Source organism: Schistocerca serialis, chromosome 5 (genome assembly GCF_023864345.2).
Source record: "Schistocerca serialis cubense isolate TAMUIC-IGC-003099 chromosome 5, iqSchSeri2.2, whole genome shotgun sequence".
In the NCBI taxonomy this organism is placed as follows: domain Eukaryota; kingdom Metazoa; phylum Arthropoda; class Insecta; order Orthoptera; family Acrididae; genus Schistocerca; species Schistocerca serialis.
In genome coordinates this window covers 385,213,945-385,232,893 of record NC_064642.1, presented here as the reverse complement: position 1 = coordinate 385,232,893, position 18,949 = coordinate 385,213,945, and the positions used below count along the sequence as shown (strand labels likewise).

Genomic DNA, 18,949 nt, shown 5'->3' with positions numbered 1-18,949 from the left:
TCATTAATTTTTAGTACCAAATGATAGTACAGAATTCAGGTTCTTACAGATAAAGCACATAACTTTGAGAGCAACCACTTAATTCGTGAACCATACCTCATTATCAGCAGGCTCTTCATGACCACATCATTGCTTTTCTGGGGGAAAGGAGGTTTTTGGTGTCAGAGGCCAGGGTGTGATATGGTGCCTCTGAGTGCAGCACACAACAGTGGATATGGCAATTTGGGGAAACTATAGTCTGATTTAAATTAGTTGGCACCTGAAATTTAAGGTCGAAATTCGTGGTGTTGCTGCGTCAAGTATCATCTGCAGGTAGTTGGCATACTCTCTGCACTGATAGAAAATTGCTTTAAAGCTCTGCTATGTGATGAATAATTTGTGTGTGAGTTGTATTTGTGTGTGCGTGTTTTTTTTTTTTTTTCGATGAAGGCCTTGTTGGCCGAAAGCTCATTTTCTGACAGTCTTTTTATTGTCCCTATCTGTGATTCAGCATCTCCGTTATATGGTGAGTAGCAACTATCCTTTCCATAATATTGCTACATACCATCCTGGATTTTCCACAATTAAAAATTAAGATCAGATTTTAGGCATGCTGAGAGACACTACAGAGATCTATATCAAATTTAAATTTGAGATTTTGTACTTGATTTTTGTCAAAGACAGAGGCTTTAAAGCAATTTTTTATCAGTGCAGAGAGCCTTGTGCTGTGGTGGCTACCAGCAGATGGTGCTTGTTAGCCAAAAGATCATTTTCCAAAAGTCTTTTTGTTGTGCCTATCTGCGACTTAGCACCTCTGCTGTATGGTGAGTAGCAACTATTCTTTTCATAATATTGTTCTTAATTTTAATTAGGACAAGATTGACATTAATATTCTTGAAACAGATTAAATTTTCCCATTCGCAAACACTTTCAAATGTATCACGTCTTATCTCAAAAACTGTTGATCTCAAAGGAGTACTTTTTTTTGGTTGATTACTAGATTCCTCGTTTGGCAACAAATACTTTAAAATTTTTGTATTGCATTATATTGCCTAAATATAAACTTCTGAAAATGGCATTTTTATTCAGTTGTGTCAATATTTAACATGTAACAAGTATGAAGTTGAAACTCTCTCTCTCTCTCTCTCTCTCTCTCTCTCTCTCTCTCTGTCTGTCTGTCTGTCTGTCTGTCTGATTCTCTCTCTTTCTCTCTCTCTCTCTCTCTCTCTCTCTCTCTCTCTCTCTCTCTCTCTCTCTTACTAGAATAATGTAAAAACTCTGAAATTTATGTATAGTACCACCCTCAGTAGGCCCTCTAAGCATGTCAAAAATCTTTGTGTAATATTAATTAGGACCAGTGGTATGTTGGTTATTTTTGCACCTGGAAAACTCTCCTTCTTATCACTGCAATTCCCAAAACCTGTTACACACATTGAAGTAACATGTTGGTTTAAAATGCGATCTAAGTTACCATAAGAAGAGGTTGGGAGCCAAATGAATGGGATTTCTTAGTCTCACGACAAGAACAAGCAACTGAAACTGATGAAAGAAAGAAAAAAAAAAGAAAGAAAAAAAATACAGACTGAACTATACACTAATTAGACAATGGGAAAAAGTGCTCAGTTTAGAGTCAAAGTCAGCAAAACTACCAGTGTCATTGCTCATAGTGACAAGTATTATCAAGTCTTTCATGCACTGTTGTAAAACACTGTCATTATTCCATGCTACCTGTGTCACTCGTGTCATATGTTTCACTAAGCTTTGACAGCCTTCTGGTGTCACTTTTTCAGCTGCTTGCTTCAAAAGGTGTTCTACTTCAGTCAGCATTTTTTAAAAAATTTTCTGTAGCAATATGACATTTAACTTGAGCCCAAATGAGTTCTATAGTGTTGAAATGGCAATGGTAGGGAGGTAATCTGAGCACTTTATGCCTGTGTATTTTTTTGCTGTTTCACCTGCAAGGTAAACTAGATCTTTTGGCTGGTGTTTCAACACATGTTCTAATAAATCTGTCCTTGTCATGTTACTGCTAAACTATATTTTATGTTTCTCTGCCCAGCAAACAATGTCATTGCCTGTGTGGGCACCTAATCTTGTATAACAAAATGATATGAAGAGTTATCCATAACAGTTCTAGAGTTGTTTTGTTAAGTTTTGAAACACAGTGTCTTCAAACAATCTCACAAAAGTATTGTAATTGATTTCTTCATTGTAGTCAGAGGTCTTGTTTGAACTGAATAAGAGTAGACAATTAGGTATGAAATCTTTCGATTTTCTGGCATGTGCTACAGTTATTTTTTTCCTCTGCTGGTTGGAGCTGCCATACTACCACTTTTTTTAAACTGTGTCCTGCATTCCCTCATGTTTCATCAGGGTTGGTGATATCAAAATTTATCCCTACTAATACCCTAAGAAAGCAGAATTATCAGGCTGCAATATCTTGGCATTCCATTAGTAACTTGCGGCCAGGAATAGATGTATAACGGAATCCTAGCTTTTTTGATACTTATATCGAGGGTGAATTGCTATCCTGAAACAGATTCGTCGCTACAAGGGTAGCTTATAGCTTTTTGAGTGTTAGATACTCCTTCCTCGAGTAATATATTTCATGATGAATCCCATCTTCTGAAAAAAGTAGATATATGTGACCCTTTCCTTTAGGCGTCTCTTCTTACCTGGTGTCACCAATTCAGGTTACTCGTTTCATTCTTCTTTCACTAATTTCTACTTGCACGTCCTTCTGACTGACCATTTGCTGATTAGTAGAGCATCTGCAGTTGGTGTCATTACTTCATCCAAAGGAATGAGAGGTGCTCCTGCACCCCCCTCCCTCTTTCCTCCCTCCCCCTCCCTCTTTTCCCCCTCCCTCTTTTCCCCCTCCCTCTTTTCCCTCTCCCCCTTCTCCCTCTCCCTCTTCTCCCTCTCCCTCAGAATTTGCTTTTACATAATACACGAATTCATGAGACTGACTGAGTGTATTCACATCATGTCTGATACTTTTTGAAAACTTCTTGGGAGTGAGCAGCCTCAGTCTGCCCCTCTTTTGACTACTTTTATGACACATTGTAAGGCATGTGAAGCTAAAAGTCACCCAAATACCTTATAACAATGCCTCACAGATGACTGAATGATATAATGCTGTAGGCAGTGCAGTGGAATTGGCAATGCAGAGCTGATAGTGCCAGGCTCCCATTGTTTAATAGATGGTGGTATCCATATAGTCCACTATCTGTCAAATGACAACTAGTTTAAATCAGACTTTAGGGGATCTACTAGATATGTGGGAACTGGATTCTGGCTTGTTTTAACACTGGACAGAATAGTGGAATGATCAGCACATTATAAAAATTGTTGTTGTTGTTGTTGTTGTTGTTGTTGTTGTGGTGGTCTTCAGTCCTGAGACTGGTTTGATGCAGTTCTGCATGCTACTCTATACTGTGCCAGCTTCTTCATCTCCCAGTACCTACTGCAACCTACATCCTTCTGAATCTGCTTAGTGTATTCATCTCTTGGTCTCCCTCTACGATTTTTACCCTCCACGCTGCCCTCCAGTACCAAATTGGTGATCCCTTGATGCCTCAGAACATGTCCTACCACCCGATCCCTTCTTCTAGTCAAATTGTGCCACAAACTTCTCTTCTCCCCAATTCTATTCAATACCTCCTCATTAGTTATGTGATCTACCCATCTAATCTTCAGCATTCTTCTGTAGCACCACATTTCGAAAGCTTCTATTCTCTTCTTGTCTAAACTACTTATCGTCCATGTTTCACTTCCATACATGGCTACACTCCATACAAATACTTTCAGAAACGACTTCCTGACATTTAAATCTATACTCGATTTTAGCAAATTTCTCTTCTTCAGAAACGCTTTTCTTGCCATTGCCAGTCTACATCTTCTATCCTCTCTACTTCGACCATCATCAGTTATTTTGCTCCCCAAATAGCAAAACTCCTTTACTACTTTAAGTGTCTCATTTCCTAATCTAATTCCCTCAGCATCACCCGATTTAATTCGACTAAATTCCATTATCCTCATTTTGCTTTTGTTGATGTTCACCTTATACTCTCCTTTCAAGACACTGTCCATTCCGTTCAACTGCTCTTCCAAGTCTTTTGCTGTCTCTGATAGAATTACAATGTCACCGGTGAACCTCAAAGTTTTTATTTATTCTCCATGGATTTTAATACCTACTCCAAACTTTTCTTTTGTTTCCTTTACTGCTTGCTCAATATACAGATTGAATAACATCGGGGAGAGGCTACAACCCTTTCTCACTCCCTTCCCAACCACTGCTTCCCTTTCATGCCCCTCGACTCTTATAACTGCTACCTGGTTTCTATACAAATTGTAAATAGCCTTTCGCTCCCTTTATTTTACCCCTGCCACCTTCAGAATTTGAAAGAGAGTATTCCAGTCAACATTGTCAAAAGCTTTCTCTAAGTCTACAAATGCTAGAAATGTAGGTTTGCCTTTCCTTAATCTTTCTTCTAAGATAAGTTGTAAGGTCAGTATTGCCTCACGTGTTCCAATATTTCTACGGAATCCAAACTAATCTTCCCCGAGGTCGGCTTCTACCAGTTTTTCCATTCGTCTGTAAAGAATTCGCGTTAGTATTTTGCAGCTGTGACTTATTAAACTGATAGTTTAGTAATTTTCACATCTGTCAACAATTGCTTTCTTTGGGATTGGAATTATTCTATTCTTCTTGAAGTCTGAGGGTACTTCACCTGTCTCATACATCTTGCTCACCAGATGGTAGAGTTTTGACAGGACTGGCTCTCCCAAGACCGTCAATAGTTCTAATGGAATGTTGTCTACTCCCGGGGCCTTGTTTTGGCTCAGGTCTTTCAGTGCTCTGTCAAACTCTTCTCGCAGTATCGTATCTCCCATTTCATCTTCATCTACATTCTCTTCCATTTCTGTTCCTCAAGTACATCGCCCTTGTATAGACCCTCTATATACTCCTTCCACCTTTCTGCTTTCCCTTCTTTGGTTAGGACTGGGTTTCCATCTGAGCTCTTGATATTCATACAAGTGGCTCTCTTTTCTCCAAAGGTCTCTTTAATTTTCCTGTAGGCAGTATCTATCTTACCCCTAGTGAGATAAGCCTCTACATCCTTACATTTGTCCTCTAACCATCCCTGCTTAGCCATTTTGCACTTCCTGTCGATCTCATTTTTGAGACGTGTGTGTTCCTTTTTGCCTGCTTCATTTACTGCGTTTTTATGTTTCCTCCTTTCATCAATTAAATTCAATATTTCCTCTGTTACCCAAGGATTTCTACTAGCCCTCATCTTATTACCTACTTGATCCTTTGCTGCCTTCACTATTTCATTCCTCAAAGCTACCCATTTTTCTTCTACTGTATTTCTTTCCCCCATTCCTGTCAATTGTTCCCTTATGCCCTCCCTGAAACTCTGTACAGCCTCTGGTTCTTTCAGTTAATCCAGGTCCCATCTCCTTAAATTCCCACCTTTTTGCAGTTTCTTCAGTTTTAATCTACAGTTCATAACCAATAGATTGTGGTCAGAGTCCACATCAGCCCCTGGAAATGTCTTACAATTTAAAACCTGGTTCCTAAATCTCTGTCTTAACATTATATAAACTACCTGAAACCTTCTAGTATCTCCAGGCTTCTTCCATGTATACAACCTTCTTTTATGATTCTTGAACCAAGTGTTAGCTATGATTAAGTTATGCTCTGTGCAAAATTCTACCAGGCGGCTTCCTCTTTCATTCTGCCCCCCAATCCATATTCACCTACTACATTTCCTTCTCTCTCTCTTTTCCTAATATTGAATTCCAGTCACCCATGACTATTAAATTTTCGTCTCCCTTCACTATCTGAATAATTTCTTTTATCTCATCATACATTTCATCAATTTCTTCATCATCTGCAGAGCTAGTTGGCATATAAACTTGTACTACTGTGGTAGGCGTGGGCTTCGTATCAATCTTGGCTACAATAATGCGTTCACTATGCTGTTTGTTTGAGCTTACCCGCATTCCTATTTTTTTTTTTTTTCATTTCGTTATTACACCTACTCCTGCATTACCCCTATTTGATTTTGTATTTTTAACCCTGTATTCACCTGACCAAAAGTCTTGTTCCTCCTGCCACCGCCGGCCGCGGTGGTCTCGTGGTTCTAGGCGCGCCGTCCGGAACTAGGTTAGTTAGGTTTAAGTAGTTCTTAGTTCTGGGGGACTGATGACCACAGAAGTTAAGTCCCATAGTGCTCAGAGCCATTTGAGCCTCCTGCCACCGAACTTCACTAATTCCCACTATATCTAACTTTACCCTATCCATTTCCCTTTTTAAATTTTCTAACCTACCTGCCCGATTCAGGGATCTGACATTCCACGCTCCGATCCGTAGAACGCCAGTTTTCTTTCTCCCGATAACGATGTCCTCCTCAGTAGTCCCCACCCGGAGATCTGAATGGGGGACTATTTTACCTCCGGAATATCTTACCCAAGAGGACGCCATCATCATTTAATCATACAGTCAATCATCCAGACTGTTGCCCCTGCAACTACTGAAAAGGCTGCTGCCCCTCTTCAGGAACCACACATTTGTCTGGCCTCTCAACAGACACCCCTCCGTTGTGATTGCACCTACGGTTCGGCTATCTGTATCGCTGAGGCACGCAAGCCTCCCCACCAACAGCAAGGTCCATTTTTCATGGGAGGGAGTTCACTATTAATATACTGAAAGTCTAGTGTATAAATCAACTGCCTGGAGAAACAGGTGAAAGCATATTGCCAGTTTTTTTTTTTTTTTCAGAAAATATTTTTGTAGGGTATTCATAGTTTTTGTATTCGCTGAAGAAATTATATCAAGGCAAGAAAAAATTGATTTTTCACTGAATGTTATTGTGATATTACTTTAGTGTTGAGACTGTGTGCCACCATGCTAATACTTTTCTACTTGTTGCAGATTGAATACAAAAGTGACGGTTCTGTATATGTGGTACCTGTTTTGACAGATTCTTTGAAGTACATTGCAGACCTTGTGAGCAAACAGAAAGTGCCAAGTCTTAAGCTTAAACATAAAAGATCAAGATCAAAGCACATGGATAACAAATTTATACCAGCACACTTGCAACACAGTCTTGAAAGTTTTGTCAAAAGTCACCCCAAGGTATGAATGTTTTCATTTTGTTTTTTCTCTTCCACTGTTTAATAAACTGAAATCAACATTTGCGAATAATGGTGCCTTGGTAAAATATTTGTACTAACTGAAAGTAAAAAATGATTGTCTTATATCAGGATGTCTACGACACGGGACAACCGGGAGATCCGGGAAAAACCCGGGAATTTTTTCATCCGGGAGAAAACTGGGAAAAACCCGGGAATCTTTTTGAGTTCTGGGAATTTTTCATTGTTTTAGCTTTCAGTTAAATTTTTGTGATCTTGACTGGTAAGAACCAATACTCTAACAAAAAAATTTACTGTATCCCGCTTCTGCAGAATAATACTGCAGCAACAAAACATGAACGAGAGAAAAAACGAAAATAAAACTTAAGTCGCAAAGAAAATGCGCCATTTTATACAACAACAAAACGCAGTGCTCATACAAGCGTCTGCCAACAGCAAAGTGTGTCAAAGGCTTTAGGAAAACTGTGCAGTGCTTCTTAACAACAAATTGCCTCCAATGCGCGTGACATGACATGACAGTTTTTCTTACATTAGATTCATTTTAATGCAAGATCTTTTAATGTTTCACACGTATGAACATACGGGCTTCCTGCGTCATCGTAGCTGCGCAAGTGCAGTGACACCTGTTATCTGGCGCTCTCAGGCAACTGCGGAAACGTACCTTTCTAATAGGTCACGGAAAAATATTGCTAATATTGCTTTGAAAAGCGTTACTTTCAAAGTGAATTTCCTTTTATGTAAGATAAACTATGTGAGAGAGTGTACGACGATTTTCTTAAATCACAGAGCGCTTGACTCGTCATTTAAAAATGAACTCTTTGCGGACGACCATATGAAGAATTTCGAGCCTAGAAGATCAGACATTTACATCGTTATTAAAAAATTTTACTGGCACATTTATGTGATGTATGACGCGCAAAAAAGATCAACAATATATGTGGAAGCTTAGCTTCTCTTGCAGCTTATTAATCTTGGACCAATATTATATGTGATAGCTTTGCTTTTCTTGTAGCAACAATTGCACATTAATTTAAGCCATTAATTTTTCTTATTTGTGTGTTCGCACTGCTTAAGAGTGATCTTGCTATTGGCTGACTACATCACGTGTCAAATGCTGTCATCAGCTGGTGAGATCAGGTGACATGAGCTGTGACTGGCTTACAAAAGCACGTCACTATCTCGATTTTAATGCTTCGGAAAGTAACATGCGGTGTTCGGTGGAATTCGAATTTATACCTTCGTGTATATGTTGCTGCACATCAAAGATGTTTCCAAAACGTTTTTTTTCCCCCTGAGTTTCATTTTCTAAAGTGCCGTGAACTTCTATGCCGGTGTATAAAACCATAAACGGATTGATAAGTGCCGAGAAAAAGTATACTGTCACAACATGGAAAAAGTGTATTTTCACCCGGGAGAAAGTGTATTTTCAACCGGGAAATCTGGGAAAAATCCAGGAATTATTTTTCCTTGTCCATGTAGACACCCTGTATATGGAGATTGCATGTATGCTCTGCGCATCATTGGTAAAGCTGTTTGTTCTGAATTGAATATTTTAAGCATTACAAAATATTTATAGTAACAAAATGCATAGGTTAGATAAAAAGAAGGCTTCCCAGTTGGAAGTTACAGCTTTAAATCAATGATTATTGAAGAAAAGTAGTTTTCATAAACAAGGGGCATTCAGTAAATAATGCAACTTATTTTTTCCTCAGCCAGTTTCAGTTGGAAAAATGTGGAATTTGTTGAGGGACATTGTAGAATATTCTCTATAGTTTCATGAAGTTCTGATAGATGGCAGCACCATATGTAGCCTTCAAAATCATGTCTGTAATGGAGGTATGTTCCAAGCAGATACCTGTTATTGAGTTTCTTTTGGCAGAAAACCAGAGGATCGAATATTCATATGTGCTTGCAAAATGTCTGTGGAGACTTGTCACTTAACAGAAACACAGAGAATAGTTGGGTGAGGCATCTGTCATCATCGCAACAAGGTCGCACAAACTTGTCCGCTCTCCTGCTTGCCAGCCAGCTGCACATAGCTGGGACTGCTGCAGTGTGGGAATGTGTGGACACTCTCATTCGAGGTGATCGACTGATCACAGTCAAATGCTTCACTGGACAACTGTATGTTTCTATTGATAGTGCTGACACACTCGGCCTCCAGTGGGGGCACTCAAAGGTGTATGCCCAATAAGTTCCTCACCATATGACAGAAGATCACAAAGAGTAATAAAAGACCTTCTGTGTGGAATTGCTTGTTTGTTATGAGGGTGATCATTGTCACAGGTGATGAAACATGGGTTACATTACCTCTCCTCTGAAGAAAAAGTTCAAAGTCTTGGCTCTGAAGGGGTTATTCTGTTTGATGTGTGCCATCGTGGTGAAATAATTAACTCTGAAGTGTATTGTGCTAACCTCAGGAAATTGAAGATATGACTTCAGTGTGTTCGTCATCACAACAGTGCAAACAAACTACTTCTACTCCATAAAACCACATCTGAGAAGAACTCACAAAACATGATTTGGCTGTTCTTCTTCATCCACACTACATTTCGGATCTCACTCCTTCCAACTTCCCTCTGTTTGGCCCAATGAAGGATGCACTCCATGGGAAGCAGTATGTTGATGATGGGAGGTTGTTGACGTAGCTAGACATTGGCTCTGACATTGACCAGGAGAGTGGTACCGTGTGGGCATACGGGCCTTCCCAGTAAGGTGGCATAAGGCCATCACACTGAATGGAGATTAAGTTGAAAAACGAGGTTTTGTAGCCAAAACATGGGGAGCAACGCATTGTATTGGAATCCTGAATAAAATCATCCTGCTTTCAGAAAAAAAATGTATTGCATTACCCATTGAGCATCCTTCATATATGGTTTTCACCAAGAATGGAGAATAATATGGTATATTGGAATCCTGGATGAAACCAACGTGCTTTCAGAAAAAAACTGTATTATATTACTTGTTGAATGCCCCTCATATTTGGTTTTCACCTTAATCAGTTTATTACAGTGGCACCATATCAAGTTATATAATACATGGTGTCTTAGATGAAGCACTTCTAATTTGAAATGTCTTTAATACAACGTATAATCGATATATAAAAAGATTCATACAACAATGTATACACAAAGTTTTGAAGATTCATTTGCTCAATCTCACGTTTTTACATGAGCTCCGTTAGTGGCATACAGGTTGTCTAATTGATACTTGATTTCTCTTCAGGTATTCTTTGGCATCTATAGCGTAACTGTCTCAGTTGTAGCTCTAATCCTCCCATGAAGCTGTTCCAAATTTGTCTCTTTGGTATAGTACACTCTGTCCTTGACATATCACCACAAGAAGAAACCCAAGGGAGTAATGTCAGGTGACCAGGGTGGCCATGAGATTGGTGGTCCAATCCATCATATGGGAATTAGTCACTTTGGTGGTCCAATCCATCATTATGGGGATTTGTCACTTAAATACATTACAAACTTCCATTTGCCAATGTAGAGTTGCCAAATCCAGCTGGAAGAAGAGATGTGGGTGTTGATGTGTTACCTGAGAGGACACGAAATTAACCAGCATATCAAGATTTGAGTGATCAGTGATAGTTGTTTCTGCAAATAAAGACATCCAGTAATTTCACTAAACCACCCCAAGCAACCTTGTCATTTTCTCTTGTATGTAATATGTAATTTTCAGGATAAAAGTTTATGATCGCCATTAATTTTTTGATTATTGTGCTGTTTCTTGATCTAACTTTGCAGCAAAACCATGTCTTTTCTTTGTAGTCAGAATCCATCTCCTCTCCAACTCTGTTTCTGCTGGAAACTGGGAAATGTTCACTAGTCTTAAGCTCTACTAAATGATCAGAACATTGCCTCATAAACCTTGTGTATTGAACGTTAGTTTACAGTCGGGAAACGCTTTGTAACTTTTTAGGTTGTTATATGCAACCTGTATGACATGACATGACGTGAATGTTAGCTCTCCCTATTTTTAATGACAGTTCAGCTGCTTCCTTCTTGTTTCCACAACGTAATGCTGGTTGTCACAGTGCTTGTTTTCTACACTGTGCTGCACATATCTGAGCTGGGACAAAACTACATGGAATAAACCATTCAAATCAGCGGGTACCGCAACTGCTTTTGTCACCTTTTTCAGAAATGCTGTGCCCATCAGCATCAGATTTCATTCACAGATGAGGCAAATCTCCAAAAAACAATTCTAAACTCACTATTCAAACTGAAAAATATTTTCGTGATGGTGATCATAACTCGTCAATACTACAGGCGTTGTGCAACAAATCACTTCACCAAATTTATATGTTACATTACTACCTTCGGGCTGTTTTTTTTTTAAAGTTCATGGCCTGATGAGGATGCTCACTACCCCAAATTCGTACCTTTTGTCTGTCTTATTAGTCTTTACACTGAGATGAAATATTCCTCTTCATAATCTTAGCGAAATAGTTGTTGTCTGTATTCATGCGCTGAAGTGTGTTTTCAGCAAACATTGCTCATTTGGGTTTGTCACTATGTTTCAACTTGCATAAAAATTGCACTTTGCATGCATAAAGCTTTAGGTGCTTATCAAGCACATCACGGAGCGTTGATTTTGGGACACCAAGTATACGTGATGACATACAAATGAATTTCTTAGGGGTTCTTGCAAATTCATGTAAATGACAAAGTCCTACATACAGACTGTTTTGACTCTGTGCCACATTGCGAATCCAAATATGACAGAACATCTACATCTACATTTATACTCCGCAAGCCACCCAACGGTGTGTGGCGGAGGGCACTTTACGTGCCACTGTCATTACCTCCCTTTCCTGTTCCAGTCGCGTATGGTTCGCGGGAAGAACGACTGTCTGAAAGCCTCCGTGTGCGCTCTAATCTCTCTAATTTTACATTCGTGATCTCCTCGGGAGGTATAAGTAGGGGGAAGCAATATATTCGATACCTCATCCAGAAACGCACCCTCTCGAAACCTGGACAGCAAGCTACACCGCGATGCAGAGCGCCTCTCTTGCAGGGTCTGCCACTTGAGTTTATTAAACATCTCCGTAACGCTATCACAGTTACCAAATAACCCTGTGACGAAACGCGCCGCACTTCTTTGGATCTTCTCTATCTCCTCTGTCAAACCGATCTGGTACGGATCCCACACTGATGAGCAATACTCAAATATAGGTTGAACAAGTGTTTTGTAAGACACCTCCTTTGTTGATGGACTACATTTTCTAAGCACTCTCCCAATGAATCTCAACCTGGTACCCGCCTTACCAACAATTAATTTTATATGATCATTCCACTTCAAATCGTTCCGCACGCAATCTCCCAGATATTTTACAGAAGTAACTGCTACCAGTGTTTGTTCCGCTATCATATAATCATACAATAAAGGATCCTTCTTTCTATGTATTCGTAATACATTACATTTGTCTATGTTAAGGGACAGTTGCCACTCCCTGCACCAAGTGCCTATCCGCTGCAGATCTTCCTGCATTTCGCTACAGTTTTCTAATGCTGCAACTTCTCTGTATACTACAGCATCATCCGCGAAAAGCCGCATGGAACTTCCGACATTATCTACTAGGTCAATAGTAGAAGCTGACAATAATCTCATACTTGATAAAAGGAGTTTCAGAAAACGTATATCAAGCTCTTCTGGGAAATACATCACAACAACCAAGGCATTAATTGAGTGGTGCCAATGCATCGAGGAAATGCAACAGAAAAGAATTGGATCAAAGAAGTAGATTGACTCCCGAATGTGGTCCCAGTGGTGGCTGTGGAAGACCACCATGCCCTCACCTCTCTCTTACGACACTTAGTAGGAGAAAAGGTACCACATTTTATGGCGATGAGAATGGTTGGACAGAATAAGCAAGAGATCGCAGAGATGAGTGTTGACCCAATACATCAGTAGGTAATACAGTGTGTTGGAGAAGAGGTACATCGACCTGTAGCACCAACAACCACCACCAGCCAAATGTACCAGGAAGAATGGACTTGGCTAACTTGGACTTATGAGGCAGCCATAAAATGACAGTCCAGTTCATGACCAACGCAGGTACAACCAACTGCAGTGCCTAATTATAATGCCTGTAGAAAAACAGACATTTGGAGGACAGAAGAACACTCCAGTGTGTTTTTGCTGTGGATGCACTGGACATTTCTTGTGATACTGCAGAGAAAGAATGTGAGTTTCTGACAACTTCTACACTGCCAGATGTCTATCATCTCATTTCCAAATTTGCTGATGCCAGTCTCCGTTGCCGACAGAGGTACTAGCCACTGACTTTAGGAAAACTAAGTGAGGCAACCATCTTTGGAGATGAGGCCGCCAAAGATGTAAAACCTCCATGGATGACCATCATCAAGATGTTAGAAAATAATGTTAATGTCATCAATGATGGCCAACCTTTCCAGCTGCTAGTTGAACAGGCTACATTTTCTGTATTGGCAGATGCTTATCTTTGTCAGTTAAGGAAGACTATGTTTTGTGATACGGAAGCCAATGTGCTGAAAGCCACAAATGGGAAATTCATCCACTGACAGGCATTTATATTGCAAGAGTAACTATCAGTGGTAGAATGAGGGCCTTCAGATTTGTCATTTGTAATGGAATGTATTCATAACATAATTTTCAGATGGGACTTCTTGAAGGTATCAGAAGCAATCAAAAACTGCGAAGATCAGGGCTACAGAAGGGCAAAGCTATTCCAACTAGCACACATAACAGAGATTGCTCTGGGCACTTGTTTGCTGTAGAAGATTTGTTATTCTTCCATCATCAAGACAAGTTCTACTCATCATTCTAGATGCTCAATTAAAATTTGAAGCTTCTCTCAATTGCAAAAAAGCTATTTAACCTCACAAAAGCAATCTGCATGCTACTGATGATCTAAGTATTGTAGATGGTCAGGGAGAACTCTGTATCACTACTTGTCATGAGCAGCCACATCTCACCCACATCCCTAAGGGTATGAGTTTAGCAAAAGCTGAACCAGCCCAGGAGAGGCAGTTTAGTGTCATTGATGAAGAATCATGCTCCACTACCACTGCAGGCATGCAGTCGAGGAAACTATGTTAAACTGCCTGACCAAGGAACAATGTTGGTGAGCGACAGCTGTTCTGTATCAATTTCGCATTGGTTTCAGATCTGGAGTGTGGAAAAGATATGCGAAATGGCCCATGGTAAAACATCATGTCAACACCTCTGGATCATCCACCAATTGGCCAGCACTCGTATAGTGTCACCAGCTGAACAACAGATAATCCAGGAGGAAGTGGAGAATATGCTGCTATATGACATCATTAAACTTCTAAGATTCCGTGGTCCTCTCCCGTGGATCTTTCGAAGAAGGATGGCACATGGCATTTCTGCATCAACTGCTGACAACTGAACAATCATGAAGAAAGATGTCTGTCCATTACCTCACTCTGATGACACCTTAGACTGCTTGAAAGGAGCAGAGTACTTCTCAACTATGGCCATGAAGACAGGCTACTAGCAAATTGAGATTGATGAGGTTGGCCAGGAAATGACTGTTTTCATAACTCTTGATGGCCACACTGTGTAATGCTTCAGTCATCTTCGAACGTATGAGGTACAACCTGCTTGGGCACCTTAAATGGGCTATCTGATGATGTTCTTTTTTCAAAGACTTTTGAAGAACATCTTTGCTGCCTAGTAACTCTGTTGAAGTGTGTTCAGATATAGACTTCCTCTTGATCTGAAAAAGTGCCTCTTTGCTGCCCACGAAAAAGAAAAATCTTGGAGCATCTGTAGTGGTGTGCACATAAGAAGGGGTGATACAGAGTATCAAGAAGCAGTGAACCACATGACACTCCAGCCAGTAGCATCATTCTGCTGCATCTGCCTGTAGTGCATGCATCGAGGTGTGTGTAGAAAGTCTAGTATTGATTTTCATATTAGTTTAAATATTGTGAGGTTATGTAGCTACTATAGTGTGAATTGTGGATGGCATAAGGCAAACAAGAAAAATGTGATATTAAAAAGTGACAGAGGTACGCAGACTGAATCAGAAGCAGAGAAACAGTGTCAGAATATAGCACTCACCCCTGCATTGCCAGTTACCAGGGTAGGCAACAGCTGGAGTGAGAAATGTGCAGCAGGGGCAGAGCACACACTGGCACCACTGCAAAGTATTCTCTCTCTCTCTCTCTCTCTCTCTCTCTGCACAGAATGCATCACACTATCATTGTCTTATGCACATTCCACTATTTACAAATCTTTAACATAATGCAGTGCTTCAGCAACTGTGAATTGTTCAGACAATAAGAAATTCAGCCTTCGCTTGCAACTGAAGCCTGAATTTCTTATTGTCTGAACATTCCTCTGTAGTGAGTGGCAATGAGATCTGTCCCAGTTCTAAGTAAAAAAAAAAGGTGGTCGCAGATTTTCAGACTCCTCAGCACATTCATGATGTGAATTTTCTCGCTATTTCCCTGCAGCACCAGCAATTCATGAAGGAGTTCTGTACAAAGGTGCATCCCTTGCAAGAACTACTGCAGGGAGATGTCAAATTGTGCTGGAATGAGGTGCAAGAAGGATCTTTATTTGTGTTTATGGAGGTGCTGACATTTTATCCAGTTCTAGCATTGTGCAGTGAGAATGATGGAGACTAACTTCATGCCTAGCTATTAGATATGGAGGAGGTGCAGTTGTAATACAAATACAGGAAGTTGTTAAAAAGATGATAGTGAATGCTTCCAGACTTCTCTTCAAGCCTAAGAAAGAGCACTTTGCATTTGTTTGGGCCATCAAGAAGTTCTGGGAGTATTTATTTGGCAAACCATTCTTTATGCTGTCTGACTAGCCTGAAGGGTTTAGTCAGGTTGACTAGCAAGATGGGCACTGAGGCTTCTGTAATACGACCTCACAGTGGTATTCAAAAGTGGACACAAACACAAGGACATTGACTACTTTCCGATGATTCGTTTTGTGAAGTGCAGTTGTGTGAGCGAAATCTCACTCATCTCTGCATTATATGACATTTCTGATGAACAGAGGGAAGATCTGGTATGCTAAAACCCCTAGAAGTCTTGAAGGAGAATTCCAATTAATAAACGGAGCATTGTATAAGAGGAATTATGATGCATGGGGCAGAAATGGTTGCTCATTGTTCCAGCTCATTTACAGGCAATTATCCCGAGGCCCTATACAAAATCAGATTCAGGCATCATTGGCAAAGTCTACACCAATCTGTTATATACTATGTGAGCCATTGTAAGCAATGCCAGTGATGGAAACACATGCTGCAACTATCTCTGGGGCATCTGGCATTAATTATCCCTGCAGCAGTGCTATTCTGTGGAATTGCAGTCAGCCTCTCAGGGAGGTTTACAAAGTCGACAAATGGGAGTTAATGTATAATAGTCTGCCCTGACTATCTAGCCCCACTATCCTATGAACAAAACTTTGCTAGCTGCTGAAGCTGCAGAATTGCAAAGTTCCTCGTAGACGATGTCATTTTGAGGCACGGAACAGAGTACGTGATGACCTCTGATTGTGGAAAAATTCGTGAGTCGAGACAAGTGTCTGAGGTAATGCCACACTGTAACATCACCTACAGGAAGACAACTACCTACCACCCATTGATGAATGGCCTCACAGAGCACCATTTTTTTCTGCTCCATGGTCGCAGGATAGAAATGGCAGTCGGTACACTGTTCCCATTTCAAATGGACTATCCTTAGGATGACTACATGAAATGCTTCATCGCCACGGCTAAAGATGCAAGGCAGTTGGCTTGCATATGGACCCTGGATACCCAAAACAAAGACTGAGAGCTCTATAATGCCAAGCACTAGCCAGTGAGTTACAATCCAGGGGTTGTGTGGAGATTATTCGATGCCTGTGGAGAAAGTGGGGACTATCAGAAAAATTAACAAGTTAGTACTTTGAACTGTGTTGTAGCCTCCATTGCTTGTCAACATCACATACAAATTATAAGATTATGATCCTTCATCAAGAAGACAAAAGTGCAGAGCTGCTGTCCATGTCCTCCGTATAAACCCATACTACAGTCCAGAGATGCAGATCGATGATGGAAGGTTAAGGAAAACTGAAGACCCACTTGGTGATCTTGAAACTTCAACAGGAGGGGCTCATTCTATTGCAGAGGATGTAACAACATGACTGGAACCTGAGGATCTGCCAGTGTCACCATACAGACGACCATTGACAAGATCTTGATCCAGGCTGCTGTAGTCGGATCGAATAAGAACTTCTGAAGCAGCAGGTCACTGTTTCTCCACAAAAGGGAGCAATACTCAAAACTGTAGTGCATGCAGTGTCATGTAGCGGTTAGTCCTACTGGCTTCCATGCTGTAGGTTGTCAGTTCAAACCTGTCCATCAGCAATTATTTGCTATTTAATATTTATCATTTCTGGAAGGTTCTTGGAATATGATTTGTATATTCTGGAATATTTGATTTTTGTGCTCATAAAAGCACTCTTAGTTTAGGAATTCATTTCTGTTCTGGCTGTGCATTGGTGTTTGCAGTAAAAGTGATTTTAGTGCTAAGTGTTGTATTTCATTGACGACCCTGCTGTTGAGTTTGGTCTTGTGTGTGGTTACCACATGACAATATAAGAACACGATGCAGTGCAGTGTCTTTGTCATCTGGATTCCTAATGAAGAAGAATGCCTTCACTTCCTGAAACAGATTAACTCTTTTATCCAACTCATACTCACTTATTTCTTTTCTAAATCAAAAGCCACATTACTTGACATTTACGTCCACCTCATTTAAGCTCACACCCAAATCTCTGTGCATATGAAACCGACAGATCAACAACAGTACATGCACATTGATAGTTGCCACCCTGTTCACATCCAACATCTCTTCCCTACAGCCTAGGCAGTAATGGCAAACATATCTGCTTTACCACCGAATCCCTCAATACTTACACCAAGCACCTCTCCCAAGCTTTCCTCTCCAACAGCTCCAGTATGGATTGTGTCCATAAGCAAGTGCCCCTGGCAGTTTTATCCTCTTACCCTTGAACAAATTCTTAATTCAAGCCCTGAAATGAGATCATGTTTCCCTGATATCCTTCCTATGCCCTCCTAATTTTCGTATCATCCTTTTCATGCCATATCTTATTCCCAGATCTCTATCCCCTCATACAAATTCCTACCCTAGAAATTGATCCCATTGCAAAACCTGGACCTTGCACCTACATACTGCCACTTACTCCGGCCCCATCACACACAAAACTTATAATATCAAACATAGAGCATGCACTGAATTTACTGAATGCATGAATGGACCTAGAACAACTGTACACTTTCGGGACACCCAGTACTTAGTTGCTGAGCATGTTCCACAGGATGACTCAAAGGACTTAAGTGCCCTGTTACAAGAGTTTTTCCTTTACATATGTCTGCTTGTGTCTGTATAGGTGCGGATGGATAAGTGTGTGTGTGTGAGTGTATACATGTCCTTTTTTTCCCCCCTAAGGTAAGTCTTTCCACTCCCGGGATTGGAATGACTCCTTACCTTCTCCCTTAAAACCCACATCCTTTCGTCTTTCCCTCTCCTTCCCTCTTTCCTGATGAAGCAACCATGGGTTGCGAAAGCTTGAATTTTGTGTGTGTGCTTGTGTTTGTTTGTGTGTCTGTCAACATACCAACGCTTTCGTTTGGTAAGTTAAATCATCTTTGTTTTTAGATTTATTTTTCCCACGTGGAATGTTTCCCTCTATTATATTCATATTTTCTTTCTTTCTTGTTCTAAAGTGGGATGTGCTACAGATTGGAAGACTGAATTTAACCATC

General features: G+C 40.3%; 1 protein-coding gene across 1 annotated transcript in view; it reads left to right on the top strand.

The window, feature by feature from the left end:
* The window catches only part of LOC126481276 (uncharacterized), a 147,129-nt gene that overhangs the window by 20,323 nt on the left and 107,857 nt on the right, over positions 1-18,949 (top strand). Inside the window, exon 3 of the mRNA XM_050104908.1 lies at positions 6,923-7,126. Coding sequence (XP_049960865.1) covers positions 6,923-7,126 — 204 coding nt within the window. The remainder of the gene's footprint in view (positions 1-6,922; positions 7,127-18,949) is intronic.